General features: G+C 35.9%; 1 protein-coding gene across 1 annotated transcript in view; it reads right to left on the bottom strand.

Annotated features, from left to right (window-relative positions):
- The window catches only part of DZIP3 (DAZ interacting zinc finger protein 3), a 100,810-nt gene that overhangs the window by 79,894 nt on the left and 6,232 nt on the right, over positions 1–14,684 (bottom strand). The window contains exons 3-6 of the mRNA XM_068975265.1: positions 11,593–11,748; positions 5,657–5,773; positions 3,074–3,154; positions 1,720–1,844 (exon numbers count right to left, since the gene is read on the bottom strand). Of these exons, the coding sequence (XP_068831366.1) occupies positions 1,720–1,844; positions 3,074–3,154; positions 5,657–5,773; positions 11,593–11,748 (479 nt within the window). The remainder of the gene's footprint in view (positions 1–1,719; positions 1,845–3,073; positions 3,155–5,656; positions 5,774–11,592; positions 11,749–14,684) is intronic.

Below are 14,684 nucleotides of genomic sequence, written 5' to 3'. Positions count from 1 at the left end.
AGTAAGTGAGATGAAACGTTGAAAATTTCTTGGCAGAGTATTTAAGAAAGCTCAGGGAGGAAAAGATGGTAGAATGGACATAACACCATTGAATCCACTACCAGACAGGGTACCCTAGAAAGGTCCAGAGGACATTCCATTTCATTAATGCAGTAAGAAATACAGAGTAAGAAGGACATTTTGAGCAGCTCAGCGGTGGCTGTTCTCTACAGGCCAGGGACAAAAGGAAATGCTGCAGCCAGACGACTGGGTTTTCTAGTGTCAATGATTTGGAAAATGGATTCTTAATGCCCATCAATAAAGAAAATAAACAGTAGTGCACATATCTGAAGGAAGGACAGCAGTGCAGATTCTTTGACTCAGAGCTATGTTAATTCTCTCCACAGTATTAAAGGGATTTTGATTATCCTGAATTTCTGTGAAATATCACAGCGGCAAACTAAATTGAGAACATCATGCTAATAAACAGGAAGCAGGACATCTTCTGGATAATAAAAACCAAGCACGCCAGAGGATGGAAGATCAGCCTTTCAAAGAATCAAGGAACTACCATATTAAGTGATGCTTTCAGGGATTCAACAGTTGGGTCCAGCAGTAATCCTTCATAAGGATTTGCATAAGTAAATTTTTCCTAATTCATCTTTCAGACCTCAGCCAAACATTAATTCTTCAAGGAGACTTCTGATTCCCAAGAAACACACTGAAGTTCCAATAAGGACTTTGATTCTTTATTATATTTTTCTTCATAGCTCTTTATCACATTTCATAATTATTTAAATAACTGATTATTTTATTAAGGTCTATAAACCTTCACTCTACTGTCAGTTAAACATGAGGAAAGAAACTGTTTTGTAAACCATTTTACCCCTAACACCTAGAGCAGTCTCTAACAAATGCTTAGAAATAAAATGATTGATTCTACAAATGGCTAAGGATATACATATTGGAGGGCTTCCTTGTTGGCTCAGTGGTAAAGAATCTGCCTGTCAAGAAGGAGATTCAAGTTCAATCTCTCAGTTGGGAAGATCCCCTGGAGAAGGAAATGGCAACCCACTGTAGTATTTTTGCCTGGGAAATCCCATGGACAGAGGAGCCTGGCAGGCTACAGTCCATGGGGTTCCAAAAGAGTTGGATATGACTTAGTGACTAAACAGCATACATATGGGAAGTGAACAGATAGCCCATGTACATTCCTCTGTACCTAACTGTGTAATACCCAATACTCCTGGACTCAGAACTGGGACCCTTTCAATGTGTTATAAGCTCATTTATAACTTAAACAGCCATTCCAAGTGGTAATAATATTAATAACTATAATTATTATTTATTAAGAATAGTATTTTTGTGTCCTGAGCACTGAATTAATTACCTTAATAGGTGGGCACTGTTATTAGTTCCAAAGATTAGGCTTAGCAACATTAAATTTCCTAGGGTCGTATATCAGGTAAGTGATATAAAATGTATTTGAACTGGCCTATCAAGACACCAAAGCCTATGTTCCTAATGCCTATGCTATACCACCTTTTATTGCCATGGCCTGTTAAATTTGATATTTAATATTCTCAAGTACATTAATGAAATGATCTACAGAATCAGTGACAGAGAAAAAATCAATAGAGCACAAATGTCATGATCCCTGGTATATTGTGCAAACTTTATTCCCATTACATAATGCTGAAAGTTAACAGGCAAGAACTACCCATCAATTAAAATTCTTACCTCTTCTGAGCACATCGAAGCAAACCACGACCAAAATAAACTAATGACATAAAGTTTTCACAAATTTCATTTTCTTGGATCACCATCTTCATCACCAGAAATTTATTCTCAGCTTCTATATAATCCTGTAGTAACATAAAACTAGGTTTGGCTGATGTAAAAACTATGTTTTCCTTTTACAATGAACAATTATTTGCCAGACTAGAAAAGACAGAGCCGCTTGAATACTGATTCAGTCATTTGGTCATTTATTCACATGTCTATTTGTAGAATCTCTGTATATCACCCCATTAAAAATGTACTCAGTGCTTAATAAAACAGTTACAAAATAACTTAAGGTCTTTCAGTGTTTCAAAGTGAAACATCAAAATAATAATCTTTATGTCTAAAATTGACAAATATTGCTAGCAAAAATAAGGGCTCTTCTAATGACTATGGGAACATAATTCTTCCTATTTTTTTTTCCTAATTGGAGCACAAATCTTCCTAATTTTTAAAATAGGAAATAGGTGACTTTTTGACCACACATATAGTCTCTTTTGGGGAAGGATCATCTTGATTATAGGCAATATATGTATAGAAGTAAAAGTCTGAATCAGTTCTAAGAAATGTTTCAGTTACTATTATTAGAATAGGCACAATAGCCTCAATCTCCCTGAGGGAAAAAAAGTGCTGCATGGCCTCATTGTAAAACATCCTCTAGCACAACACACTTAACAATAATTAGCATTATGTGAAATTATTTAAACTGGAAATGTTTTCAGTTTGGTGCTTATTAAATTCTACTTCACCTAATTAACAAGTTAGACTTCTTTATGAAACCAAGAAGAGAGTATAAATTTAAGAATACAAAAAATAAAAAGAGATATCAAGGCTGAAATTGAGAAATCATTAAAAATAAGCAAAAGAAAATGTTAAATTTGTAAGGACCCTTAGAGATCAGCTAGTTAACTCCTAGATTTTTACTTTTGCACTTCACTTTCTTTGATGAAGAACTGAGGTCAAATTCATATTTTATGTAAGAGGGTTAAGATAAAAACCAGAGAGATTAAACTACATACTATACTAGAAAATGGATTAAAATGTATAAATGAAACAAGTGAAACAAAATTTTCTATTTTATACAAATGGTAAGTATTTCAAGGCTATAAGCTTACATTAAGGTTATCTTATTGATATTTTTAGTTTCACAAAATAGTCTCTGGCAGAAAGCTAAATACATGACAGAAAAGTCATGGAATGGTTTCAGTTTTTAGAGAATTTTTTTTAAATATCAACATTTAAACTTACTAAAATGAAGTCAAAGTATGTGAAAAGATTTATTTGTAATGGACAAATAACACGTGCTACATACCTCTTTCTTTCCTCTTTCAGTGAGTGCTACTCCATACAAAAACAGTAATGTCAGGTAATAACCAATATTAATCTGATGTGCCTAAAAATAAAAAATATACCTTAGTTGATTATTTAGACTATGATACTTCTCAGTATAGAAAGCTTAATTAAGTACCCTAGGCCTATTTAATAACTATTAAAAGGAGCTAAATTATCATTTTATTATCAATCATCTAATAATCACTACAGAATTCATTTTGGATGTATTTAATAATTAGACCCAGAAGAAAGACAGTTAATAATATCAAAATAAAACATTAGAGTTTGAGCAAAAAAAATAAAAGCAAATGCCATCAATATTTATTATACTAAAACTTCCCAAAAAATTATAATCCTCCATTTTTCTCATTGTATTTTAGGTGAAGAACACTCTGTTGTTGTTGTTGTTGTTATGTTAGTCACTCAGTTGTGTCCAACTTTTTGCAACCCCTGGACTGTAGCCCACCAGGGTCCCCTGTCCATGGATTCTCCAGGCAAGAACACTGGAATGAGTTGCCATTTCCTTCTACAGGGGATCTTCCTGACCCAGGGATTGAACCCATGCCTCCTGCATTACAGGCAGGTTTTCTACCATATGAACCACCAGGGAAGCCCCTAGAAACACTTTAGATAATAACAAATACCCAAGTATCTACCATACAGCTTAAAAAAGCACAAGGATCTCTTATCAAAGTTTTTTACTGTTCATGGGTGGTTTTGTTATAATACTGGAGTGGGGTGTCATTGCCTTCTCCGTTATAAAACAAAACTGTTATAAACAAAGTTTATCACTTATTTAATGAAAAATTGAAACACAAATATTTCCTTCATGTTCTCCTTAAGAGGACCTTCCTGACCCAGAGCTCAAACCCACGGCTTTTGTCTCCTGCATTGGCAGGCAGGTTCTTTACCACTAGTGCCATCTGGAAAGCCCTTATTTAAAAACAGCCTAGGCCAAATTAGAGATGGAGAATAGATTGGGGATTAGGAAGAGTGAGGATGGTAAAAGGTATATGTGACTATAAAGGGGCAGCAAAAGATTTTCATGGTGATGATATAGCTCTTTTATCATGATTGCAGCAGTGGTTACAAACATATACACTTGTGACAAAATGGCAGACACCAATACACACCTGTACATAAAAAACCTTATCATATCTGGTTTGAGAATGTTATCCTTTGAAAGGCCTGCTTGCAAGTCTGACCCTTGGCTGGTGTCTGGAAATCTGGATTTCAAGAGTGTTCCCATTGTCCTCCAACAGGGGTGGCTCACTGTGCTTAGACTGTGCCAGAGATGCAACTTATGCTGGACATCAGGAAGTTTCTTCTGTGAGTCTGGAATTTTGTTACAGTTTAGACAGAGTATCAGAGAAGGCAATAGTACCCCACTCCAGTACTCTTGCCTGGAAAATACCATGGATGGAGGAGCCTGGTAGGCTGCAGTCCATGGGGTCCCAAAGAGTCGGACACAACTGAGCGACTTCACTTTCACTTTTCACTTTCATGCACTGGAGAAGGAAATGGCAACCCACTCCAGTATTCTTGCCTGGAGAATCCCAGGGACAGGGGAGCCTGGTAGGCCGGCGTCTATGGGGTCGCACAGAGTCAGATACGACTGAAGCAACTTAGCAGCAGCAGCAGTATATATATCACTTCTTAGAACATGTCCTGAAAGTCCTAAAAAAAAGATCATTTTTCCATCTCTGTGTACACTATTATAATATGGGAGTGGTGGCTTAGGCTGCTTTGTTTGATGTCTGGGTAGTCCTTGCTTGAAGATAACTCTAATCCATCTTCTACATGTATGCAAAACTTAGTTTACTTTACTGACCCAATTATTCAAAGAACTGCCTTTTCCTTTTATGTCCTATTCTGTTGGTTCTTATTTTTGAAGCAATGTTTACATTTCCTCAGATTTTTCTCTATTTCTGAAGTATCATTTGACCTCGAATGTATGTCTTGTCAATTGTATCTCACATGATTATACAGATAAAAGGCGTTCTAATTTTTACAAATACAGAAATATCAGTAGAATTACGTATAGAAAGGATAAACAAAAGGTCCTATTGTATAGTACAAGGAACTGTACTCAATATCCTGAGATAAATCATAATGGAAAAGAATATAAAAAAAGCATATATAACCAAATCATTTTGCTGTACAACAGAAATTAACACACTGTAAAATAACTATACTTCAATTAAAGAAAGAAATATCAGTAAAAAGAAGAGATGTCTATTAATCAGGAGGAAAGGAAGAAGCAGTTTTTGAAGTTCATATCTCATGTCTAACTGGGAAAGCCCATTTACACTAGTTCAAGGTTCTCTATTTAAGATGAACAATTTTATGGTAGGAAAAGAAACTAGAATAGGCTCGTTAAAAAGTACATGAGGTCATGAGAAAGTACAAGACAAATGCAAGAAATCAATTTATATGTATTTCTAGAGGTAAGTAAGGAAAATACAAATTGGCCTACACCTTAAAATAAGCATATACTGGATGCTCTCTCATTGAAAAATGTTGTCAAATCCACCATTTCAAACTTCCAAAAGAAAATACTTACAGTATAATTAGTAGCTTGAATGTTCCTAAGTGCTGCTTCCAGTCGTGTTATTAAGAAACGTAAGGTCAAAGCAGGAACAATTTCCTCCCCATTCTGGCTATTGGCTACAACTTCTCTCTGTGAAAAATAATTTGGTCAAAAATTTCCTTAAGTTACAACAAATATCAACATTTATTTTTATTAAACAAATAATATACACTCATCATAGAAAATCTAAAGAATAAAGAGGCCTTAAAAGATCCACACAACCTAGATAAAACTGTTCTTATATTTGTTTGTTTTTAAGGATTTGACAAATCTTTATAACTACTTCCTAAAAATACTAAATACCAATTTTGCAAAAGAATCAGTAATGTCCACTCCTACTTCAGGGGAAAGTCATAATCCCACTTCCTTCTGATACCTTCTATTCTCTAACATAGCTAAAAACTTCTTTCCAGCCCTAAAACTCTAGTACGCAGGAAGGTTGCTTTAAAAATACCAACACCAGGGCAAATCATCTTATGCTGTCATCTAATTGAAACCAAGTTAATATATAAATTATGTACAATAGTTTGTTACTTACGTGGATGAAATAAAGGAAGACCTATGTCTTATCTTTGTGTCCATTCCCCAATGCTTTGTACCCCAAAGTGCTTGGCTTAAATTACATTCTTTGTTTAATGATTTACTACTATCTATGGGGGAAATTTAATCTATACTTTAACTCAGTTTCCAGTTTCCAATATTCTCCTGTTCTTCTCCTAGGTTAACGAGATACTTCAGTCTCCATAACATTCAATTTTCTCTATCAAAACACATCCCTAGATAAAGTAATACAGCATCATCTTTTTAAATAGTGTCTACACATTGACAGTTTTCAAATTCATATTTTGAGCTCAGAACTATCATCTGAATTTCAGACTCATCTATCCAACCATATACTCAAGAATATCTCTTGAATCTAAAAAGGTATATAAAATATAACACTGAAGCTCTACCTTTGCCAAACAGTTTATGTAGTTTCACAGCAATACTCTCAATCAGAACTTTAAAAAGCTGGATAAAGTACATTTTTTTTTTAAAATTTTGAAAGCAATGGACTACCAAGGCACTAAAATCTATGGGGCCAACGTGCGAGAGAGGAGGAAGGCCAAGAGACCAAAGACTGATTTTGCAGCCACTTTTTTTTCTTAATGCAACTGCTGTATTCAGTTGTGGCTGAGAGGTTGAAATGCTAGGCAAAGCTTTCAGCAAAGTTGCAGAGCTGGGAGGGAAATTGGGAGTATATGACCTACCAAGGAACAGGGTCCCTGGTAAACACCTTATTCTTTTGGTTAGAATCCTGAAGAAATTTACCCTTAGAGTAAAAGTGTCTGTTTTGGTTCCAATTGGAAGCAGACCCTAACACAAAGATATGCAAGTACTTTATTTGAGAGGTGCAGAGAACAATGGTAGTGGAGTGAAGAAGGGAATCAGGGAAGAGAAAGCAGGCTTTAAATTAACAGGTGTGTTTTTAAGCTAGTTACCACAGTGGCTGACTAGGGTTAATACGACAGAAACCATTGAAAAATTCAACCTCAGTGTTATTCAACTTAAGGAGAGAGAGAACTGGGATTTTTTATATAGTAATTCCCAAGGCTTATTGATGGTGTGCTTTCTGAGGTCAGGGAGAGACCTAATTCCTTGAGATCTCTAAAATTCTGTGAGAATTATAGCTTTCTGCAGTTCCAGGCGGCACAGTGGTAAAGAATATTTTTGCCAATGAAGCAGACTCAGGAGACGTGGGTTCAATCCCTGGGTGGGTAGATCCTAAGAAATGGCAACCTGCTCACGGTATTCTTCCTGGAAAATCCCATAGACAGATAAGACTGCTGGGCTACAGTCCATGGGGTTGCAAATAGTTGAACATGACTGAGTGACTAAGCACGCATGCATACAGTTTCAGGAAAAAAAAAATAAAAGCCTGAAACATAGAGATGTAGATATTGAAAATCAGAAACTGTCCAGAGTATACTGAAATGAATCAAGGGGCCAAGGAGTATGGGCAGGGCATCGACAGTATCTGCTACAAAGGGTAAGCCACAAACAGATACTTCATAGAACAGAAGTGAAACTTCAAATCATCTCAATCCCTAGCTGAATTAAGTGATCTGTAAGAAAAGCACAAATAATCATTACTAAGAAAGATTCTGCCTTGTTTTTCTAGTTCTTCTCAAAAGAAGGCTGCCTGAAACCAACCCAGGCAGCCATTGTAAGTAGCAGAATTCTGTACTGACTTATAATAAACATATTTCAGGTGAACAACATAGTGATTTGACATTTTTCTTATGACATCCTCATAAAATGATGACTGCAATAACACCAGTTACCATTCATCATTATACCATTCACCATTATACCAGTTATAATATTATTGATTATATTCCTTAGGTGTATATTATATCCCCTTGACTTATTTATCTTACAGCTGTAAGTCTGTATCTCTTAATCCCCTTCAGACAAAATAGATGATTATGGAATTTGTATTGAAGCTTTCATGTTCATTTATTTATGAGTTTGGTTATTTTTGCCTTTTTTCTTAACATTCTTACTAGGCATTTGTTTTATTCTATTTCATTAGATTTGGCTATCTTTATTCTTTTTTTAAACTCTGCTTTTAATTTGCTATTCTTTCTTCAAACTCTTGAATTTTGTTTAGATGACTGGTATTCAACCTTACTTCTTTTACTACTATATGCATTTCAAGCTACAAATAATCCTTGCAGCACAGCTTTTATCTAATAACACAAATTATGATACACATTTTTCATATATTTTAGTTCCAAAATGTATCTAATGTCCAATATGCTGGCTTCCTTGACCCCTAGACTAACTAGATTAGAGGTATACATCTTAATTTAAGAACAATGATTTTCTAGTTTGTATATCTGTAACTAATTTCTAAATCAATTGCACAAATGTTAGAGAACATGCTCTGCATGTTTTGATTCTTTGAAATTTGAAGAGACTTGCTTTATGAACTAGCACATGGTCAATTTTTATAAATATTCTATGTGTATTTAAAAAGAATATATTTCTTGTCACTGTTGGGTTCAATGTTACATATATATAAATGAATTAGACCAAATAAATTAGACTAAGTTTGCTACAGTTCTACTAGCTTTGTGTTCATGTTCTATCACTTATTAAGACAGCTGTGTTAAAATCTCCCTCTGGGACTGCTGATCGGTTCATTTCCCCTTTAGTATTATCAATTCTTGTTATCTTATACAAAAAATTCCTGAATATATTTGGGTCTACTTCTGGAATTTCTCTTCTATTTTCCAGACTTGTCTGTAGAGTCAAGAGCAAGTAACACAATCTTTTAGTTATTAGAGCTTCATAGTAAGTTAAAACTGGCAAACTCCCAGCCCTTTGTTTCTACAATGCTTTAATAATTTTCTTGGCTATTCTTCCTTTAATTTCTGATTTGAACTTTAGAATTAGCTTTTAGTAAATAGAAAACCCTCTTGTTATTTTTCTTGGAATTTTGTGATATTTGTAAATTTTAATTTCAGGAAAATTGGCATCTCTATCACACTGTGTCTTCCTATATCTACTGCTTCCCATTCAGGTCTTCATATCTTACTTTTTAATAGAGTCTTAGAAATTTTTACTTATTGTTTTAATATAGTATTGATTTCTAAACTTCAATGTGAAAAAATAGGTGTTTCGGGGTACCTGCTACAATGTAGATTCCCAGAGCTACCCCCAGAGATTTTCATTCTTTGAGACTAGTATGCGGGTCAGAACAGGTTCATGTAAGTGGCTTAGAAAAAACTTTGAGAAACACCAGTTTATTTCTTGTGTACTTCTTAAGTGTTTTCCTGGGTATTTTATCTTTTTTGTTGCTATCAGAAGTACTTTTCTTTCCTTCTTACCTTCTAATTCGCTATTGTTTATATAATAAAGGCTGCTGCTGCTGCTAAGTCGCTTCAGTCGTGTCTAACTCTGTGTGACTCCAGAGACGGCAGCCCACCAGGCTCCCCCGTCCCTGGGATTCTCCAGGCAAGAACACTGGAGTGGGTTGCCATTTCCTTCTCCAGTGCATGAAAGTGAAACGTGAAAGTGAAGTCACTCAGTCGTGTCCAACTCTTCGCGACCCCAGAGACGGCAGCCCACCAGACTCCTCCATCCATGGAATTTTCCAGGCAAAAGTACTGGAGTGGGGTGCCATTGCTACTGATTTATATTTCATATTGTGGTTTCTAGGTGATTTTCAAAAGGTGAGAGGGAAAAAGTGGCATTAGTCCATCAATTTCAAACCAGAATTCATATTTGTGGTATATTACCTCAGTTAAGGTTATAATTATACATAAAGTCTTTGGATATTTTTAGAGCTTTTTTGAATTTTTAATCATAATAGTATTAATTTGTTTCATGGAAATAATGAATAATATATTCTTTCACAGAAAAAGTAAATGTGGCCTTTTTAGGACACCTATGGTGTTCTGTCTCCTTCCCCCAATTAACTGTCACAAAGAAGAGTAGATAATCATTTTCTTTAACTTCGGGAAATTTCATTAATTTACAAACTGATGGCTATCTTATGTCAAAAGCTTCACAAATTATCTAGAAAAACTGTAAGATGCAAATCAACAATCTATTCTCTAGAATATTTATCTCATTAAAAATCCAGAAGTCTTATTATTTTCTTTATATTTTATATTTTTAAAAAGCCATCAACATTTTACAAATTTGGAAAACTGAAAGCAGTTCCCTCTTCCAGAATAGTATGTTGCCCATTATTAGAATTCAACCCTAGACCTTATAAGCTAGTAACAGCTTATAAGCTACTAACCCACATCCTTACTATTATTCTCGAAAGGCTAGCATCAACTTTATTTAATTAATAAAAGTCTAAGCTGAAACCAAAGCCCTTCATAAGGTGTAAGATAGTTTCAAGAACTTAGTGTCACTGTTACGGTAAAGAAAGAAGGAAAGAAAGGGAAGGAAGAGGACGGAAAGAGGAAAGGGAGAGAGAGAATGAGAAAGGACGGGAGGGAGGGAAGAAGGGTCATTGTAAAGTAATAAGAGATACAAATATTGATCTGTCCCCAGTTCCTGCCAATACTTGGTCTTTGACTCTGGTTCTAGGCACACAGCTCCTAAAATCCTCGGAGTTTCCTGGATGACAGGGAAGACAGTGCCTTTTGTTCTAAAGTGGTAACTCTTGGTGGGCTTCTGGACGGACACTTGGGCACCAGATAGATCAAGCCATGATTAGAAATTTGGAACTTTTAGCACCATACCCCTAAAGAGGGGAGGGAGGCTGGAAGGTAAATTAATAATTAATACATCAACATACCTACATGATGAAGTCCCTAGAAAAATTCTAAGACTATGGGGTTTGAAGAACTTCCAGTTTGTACATGCCAGGAGAATGGTGAACCCCAACTCCAAAAGGAGAGAAGTTCCTGAACTTGAGACCCTTTCTTGCCCTATGTACCTCTTCATGTGATTGTTCAGCTGTATCCTCTATAAATCACATCCTTTATCATGTAATTAACTGGTAAATGTGTTTCCCTGAGTTTTGTGAGCTGTTCTAGCAAATTACTGCACTCAAGAGGGATCATGGCTGAGAATACAAGTGTTCACTGACTGGCCAATGGATAGCCAGCCAGTCAGAAGTACTGGGAAAATCGAAGACAGGTGATTGGCATCTGAAGGGGAGGAGTCTTAGACTGGGCTCTTAAATTGTGGGATTGGATGCTAACTCTAGGTCGATAGTGTCAGAACTGAAGTGACTTGTAAGACACCCAGAGGATGCTGGAGAATTGACGGGTGTGGGACTAAACCCACACATTTAGTGTCAGCAGTGGTGTGAGTATGACCATAGTGTGACAGTCAAGGAACACAGTGTGTCACATATAGAGAGCTATACTTCTGCCCCAAATACCAAATTATTATCTTACCTGCATAGTTTGGAAGGAAAAATCTTCTTGTAAGAACTTCTTGACGTGAGGAACCACACCTTTTGGTAGAGTGTTAATTGCATTCAATAATTTCTTCACTTCTAATAGTAGGTTAACAGGGACAAGATCAGTAGGTGTGTCCTTTTCCTGTTTGTCCTAGACAACATTTTTTAAATTTACACAATTATTCATGATCTTATTTACTTCAGTATTAAAACCAGTTGATGTATTTTTTTAAAAGTAACTTTCCATGCTATATGTGATCACTTTGAAAGACTACAGAAAATCCCCATAAGACATTCTCTCTGTTCTCAAGGAATGTAAAACATAGCCAGAAGTTTAAGATCAAAACTCAAGAAGCTTTAATCTAGGGAAGGCCATTATAAACACATTTATAAGTTATAAACAAAGAATAGATTCAAAGATGGGAATAATTATATCTTTTTTTATTGTGGCAGGATGGGAAACATGAATGATTTTAGGCTTAAATGTGAGTTAAGCCTCAAAAAATGATTGCCCTTGAGAAATACACAGCATGTAGTGAATTTGTCCATGTAAAGGCATAAAAAATGCTGTTTAAAATATCAAATATATTATTCTACAAAATAATATGAAAACTATCTCCGATGATAGTGCTTTTTACATTATATGACTAATGATTCAGCTACTACATACAGCAATTTGAAAATGAATGCAGTTTTAATACTTCATAAATAATTAGACTAATATAATCTATACCTAACATCAATTCAGTCAGAGCTAAATAAATAGTAATAATCTTGGGATTTCAGGAACTGATACTTATAGACTTAATAAAGCTGTAATTAACGGTTAACTGATAGCTATACAGTCAAGTCTTGCTGAATTTTCTATTAACATTAATTGTGAGAAACGAGTGGGCAACAGAAATGAATAAATGTCCTGGAACGGATGGATGATGGCCTTCCTTCAAACCTTAACAAGATACCACAGTTCTTACACCCTGCTGAAACTTTGGGATTATGAATATGCAGCCACTGACCTATGTATATAAAAACATTTTTACTGCAGAGGCCATGTAGAGTCACTGAGAAGGCAAAACAGTCACTGGTATGGGGTGACTCTGACTGCCAGGTTTCTAACACCTGGAACTACCCAGAAAAAAAATAAGGTCCAATGCAGGACTACTCCTCCTCCTCCTCTCCCCTTCTGGGTTTGAGTCTTAAATTGAGATTTCTTCACCACCTACAATACCAAACAAATACATCTTGCATTTTATGGTACATTTCATTATATTTACATCCAAAAATGTAGCAACTGTCAACAGTTTGTTAAATCTCAGTAAAGAGTATATGTCTTCACTGTATTCTTACAATTTCTTGGTAGGTATGAAATATTTCAAAAAGTAAATTTAAAAAAGCTTCTATAAAATAACCAAACAAACCTTTACAAAGAATGATCATTGTCAACAGTACATGTATTTCAAAGTAAAGATCAATTCTGCAGTCAAAAGTCATTGCAGAATCATCTAAGACTAATTACCAAATTGGTACACAAGTAAGATCATGGCATGAATAAAATTTTTTCAACAGGAAATACTATAAGCTTCATGTTTAACAATCTTATTATTAACACAATTATAATTTTTAAGTTGTCAAAATAGTTGGACTCAATCTATTTTTGCAAAATAGATTTAGCATCTAAGCCAAATTCAACTTAAACTTTCTACCTCCTTTGCCTGTGTATTCAGAAATCTGTATCTAGAAATGGCTTTTCTAGATCAAGTCCCCCTAGTCCAAGTGTACATCTCTTGGTATATTTGTATATGTTGTATTTTCTCTGCAACGTTCTTTTAATAACCTTCAGTACAGTTCAGCTGCTCACTCGTGTCTGACTCTTTGCGACCCGATGAATCGCAGCACGCCAGGCCTCCCTGTCCATCACCAGCTCCCGGAGTTCACTCAGACTCACATCCATCAAGTCAGTGACGCATCCAGCCATCTCATCCTCTGTCGTCCCCTTCTCCTCCTGCCCCCAATCCCTCCCAGCATCAGAGTCTTTTCCAATGAGTCAACTCTTCGCAAGAGGTGGCCAAAGTATTGGAGTTTCAGCTTTAGCACCATTCCTTCCAAAGAAATCCCAGGGCTGATCTCCTTCAGAATGGACTGGTTGGATCTTCTTGCAGTCCAAGGGACTCTCAAGAGTCTTCTCCAACACCACAGTTCAAAAGCATCAATTCTTTGGTGCTCAGCTTTCTTCACAGTACAACTCTCACATCCATACATGACTACTGGAAAAACCATAGCCTTGACTAGACGGACCTTTGTTGGCAAAGTAATGTCTCTGCTTTTGAATATGCTGTCTAGGTTTGTCATAGCTTTTCTTCCAAGGAGTAAGCGTCTTTTAATTTCATGGCTGCAGTCACCATCTGCAGAGATTTTGGAGCCCAGAAAAATAAACTCTGACACTGTTTCCACTGTTTCCCCATCTATTTCCCGTGAAGTGATGGGACCAGATGCCATGATCTTCATTTTCTGAATGTTGAGCTTTAAGTCAACTTTTTCACTCTCCTCTCTCACTTTCATCAAGAGTCTTTTTAGTTCCTCTTCACTTTCTGCCTTAAGGGTGGTATCATCTGCATATCTGAGGTTATTGATATTTCTTCTGGCAATCTTGATTCCAGCTTGTGCTTCTTCCAGCCTAGCGTTTCTCATGATGTATTCTGCATATAAGTCAAATAAGCAGGGTAACAATATACAGCCTTGACGTACTCCTTTTCCTATTTGGAACCAGTCTATTGTTCCATGTCCAGTTCTAACTGTTGCTTCCTGACCTGCATATAAGTTTCTCAAGAGGCAGGTCAGGTGCTCTGGTATTGCCATCTCTTTAAGAATTTTCCACAGTTTGCTGTGATGCACACAGTCAAAGGCTTTGGCATAGTCAATAAAGCAGAAGTAAATGTTTTTCTGGAACTCTCTTGCTTTTTCCATGATCCAGTGGCTGTTGGCAATTTGATCTCTGGTTCCTCTGCCTTTTCTAAAACCAGCTTGAACATCTGGAAGTTCACAGTTCACATACTGCTGAAGCCTGGCTTGGAGAATTTTGAGCATTAC

Source organism: Capricornis sumatraensis, chromosome 1, assembly GCF_032405125.1.
Source record: "Capricornis sumatraensis isolate serow.1 chromosome 1, serow.2, whole genome shotgun sequence".
Lineage (NCBI taxonomy): Eukaryota > Metazoa > Chordata > Mammalia > Artiodactyla > Bovidae > Capricornis > Capricornis sumatraensis.
This window is presented reverse-complemented; position numbering and strand designations above follow the sequence as displayed.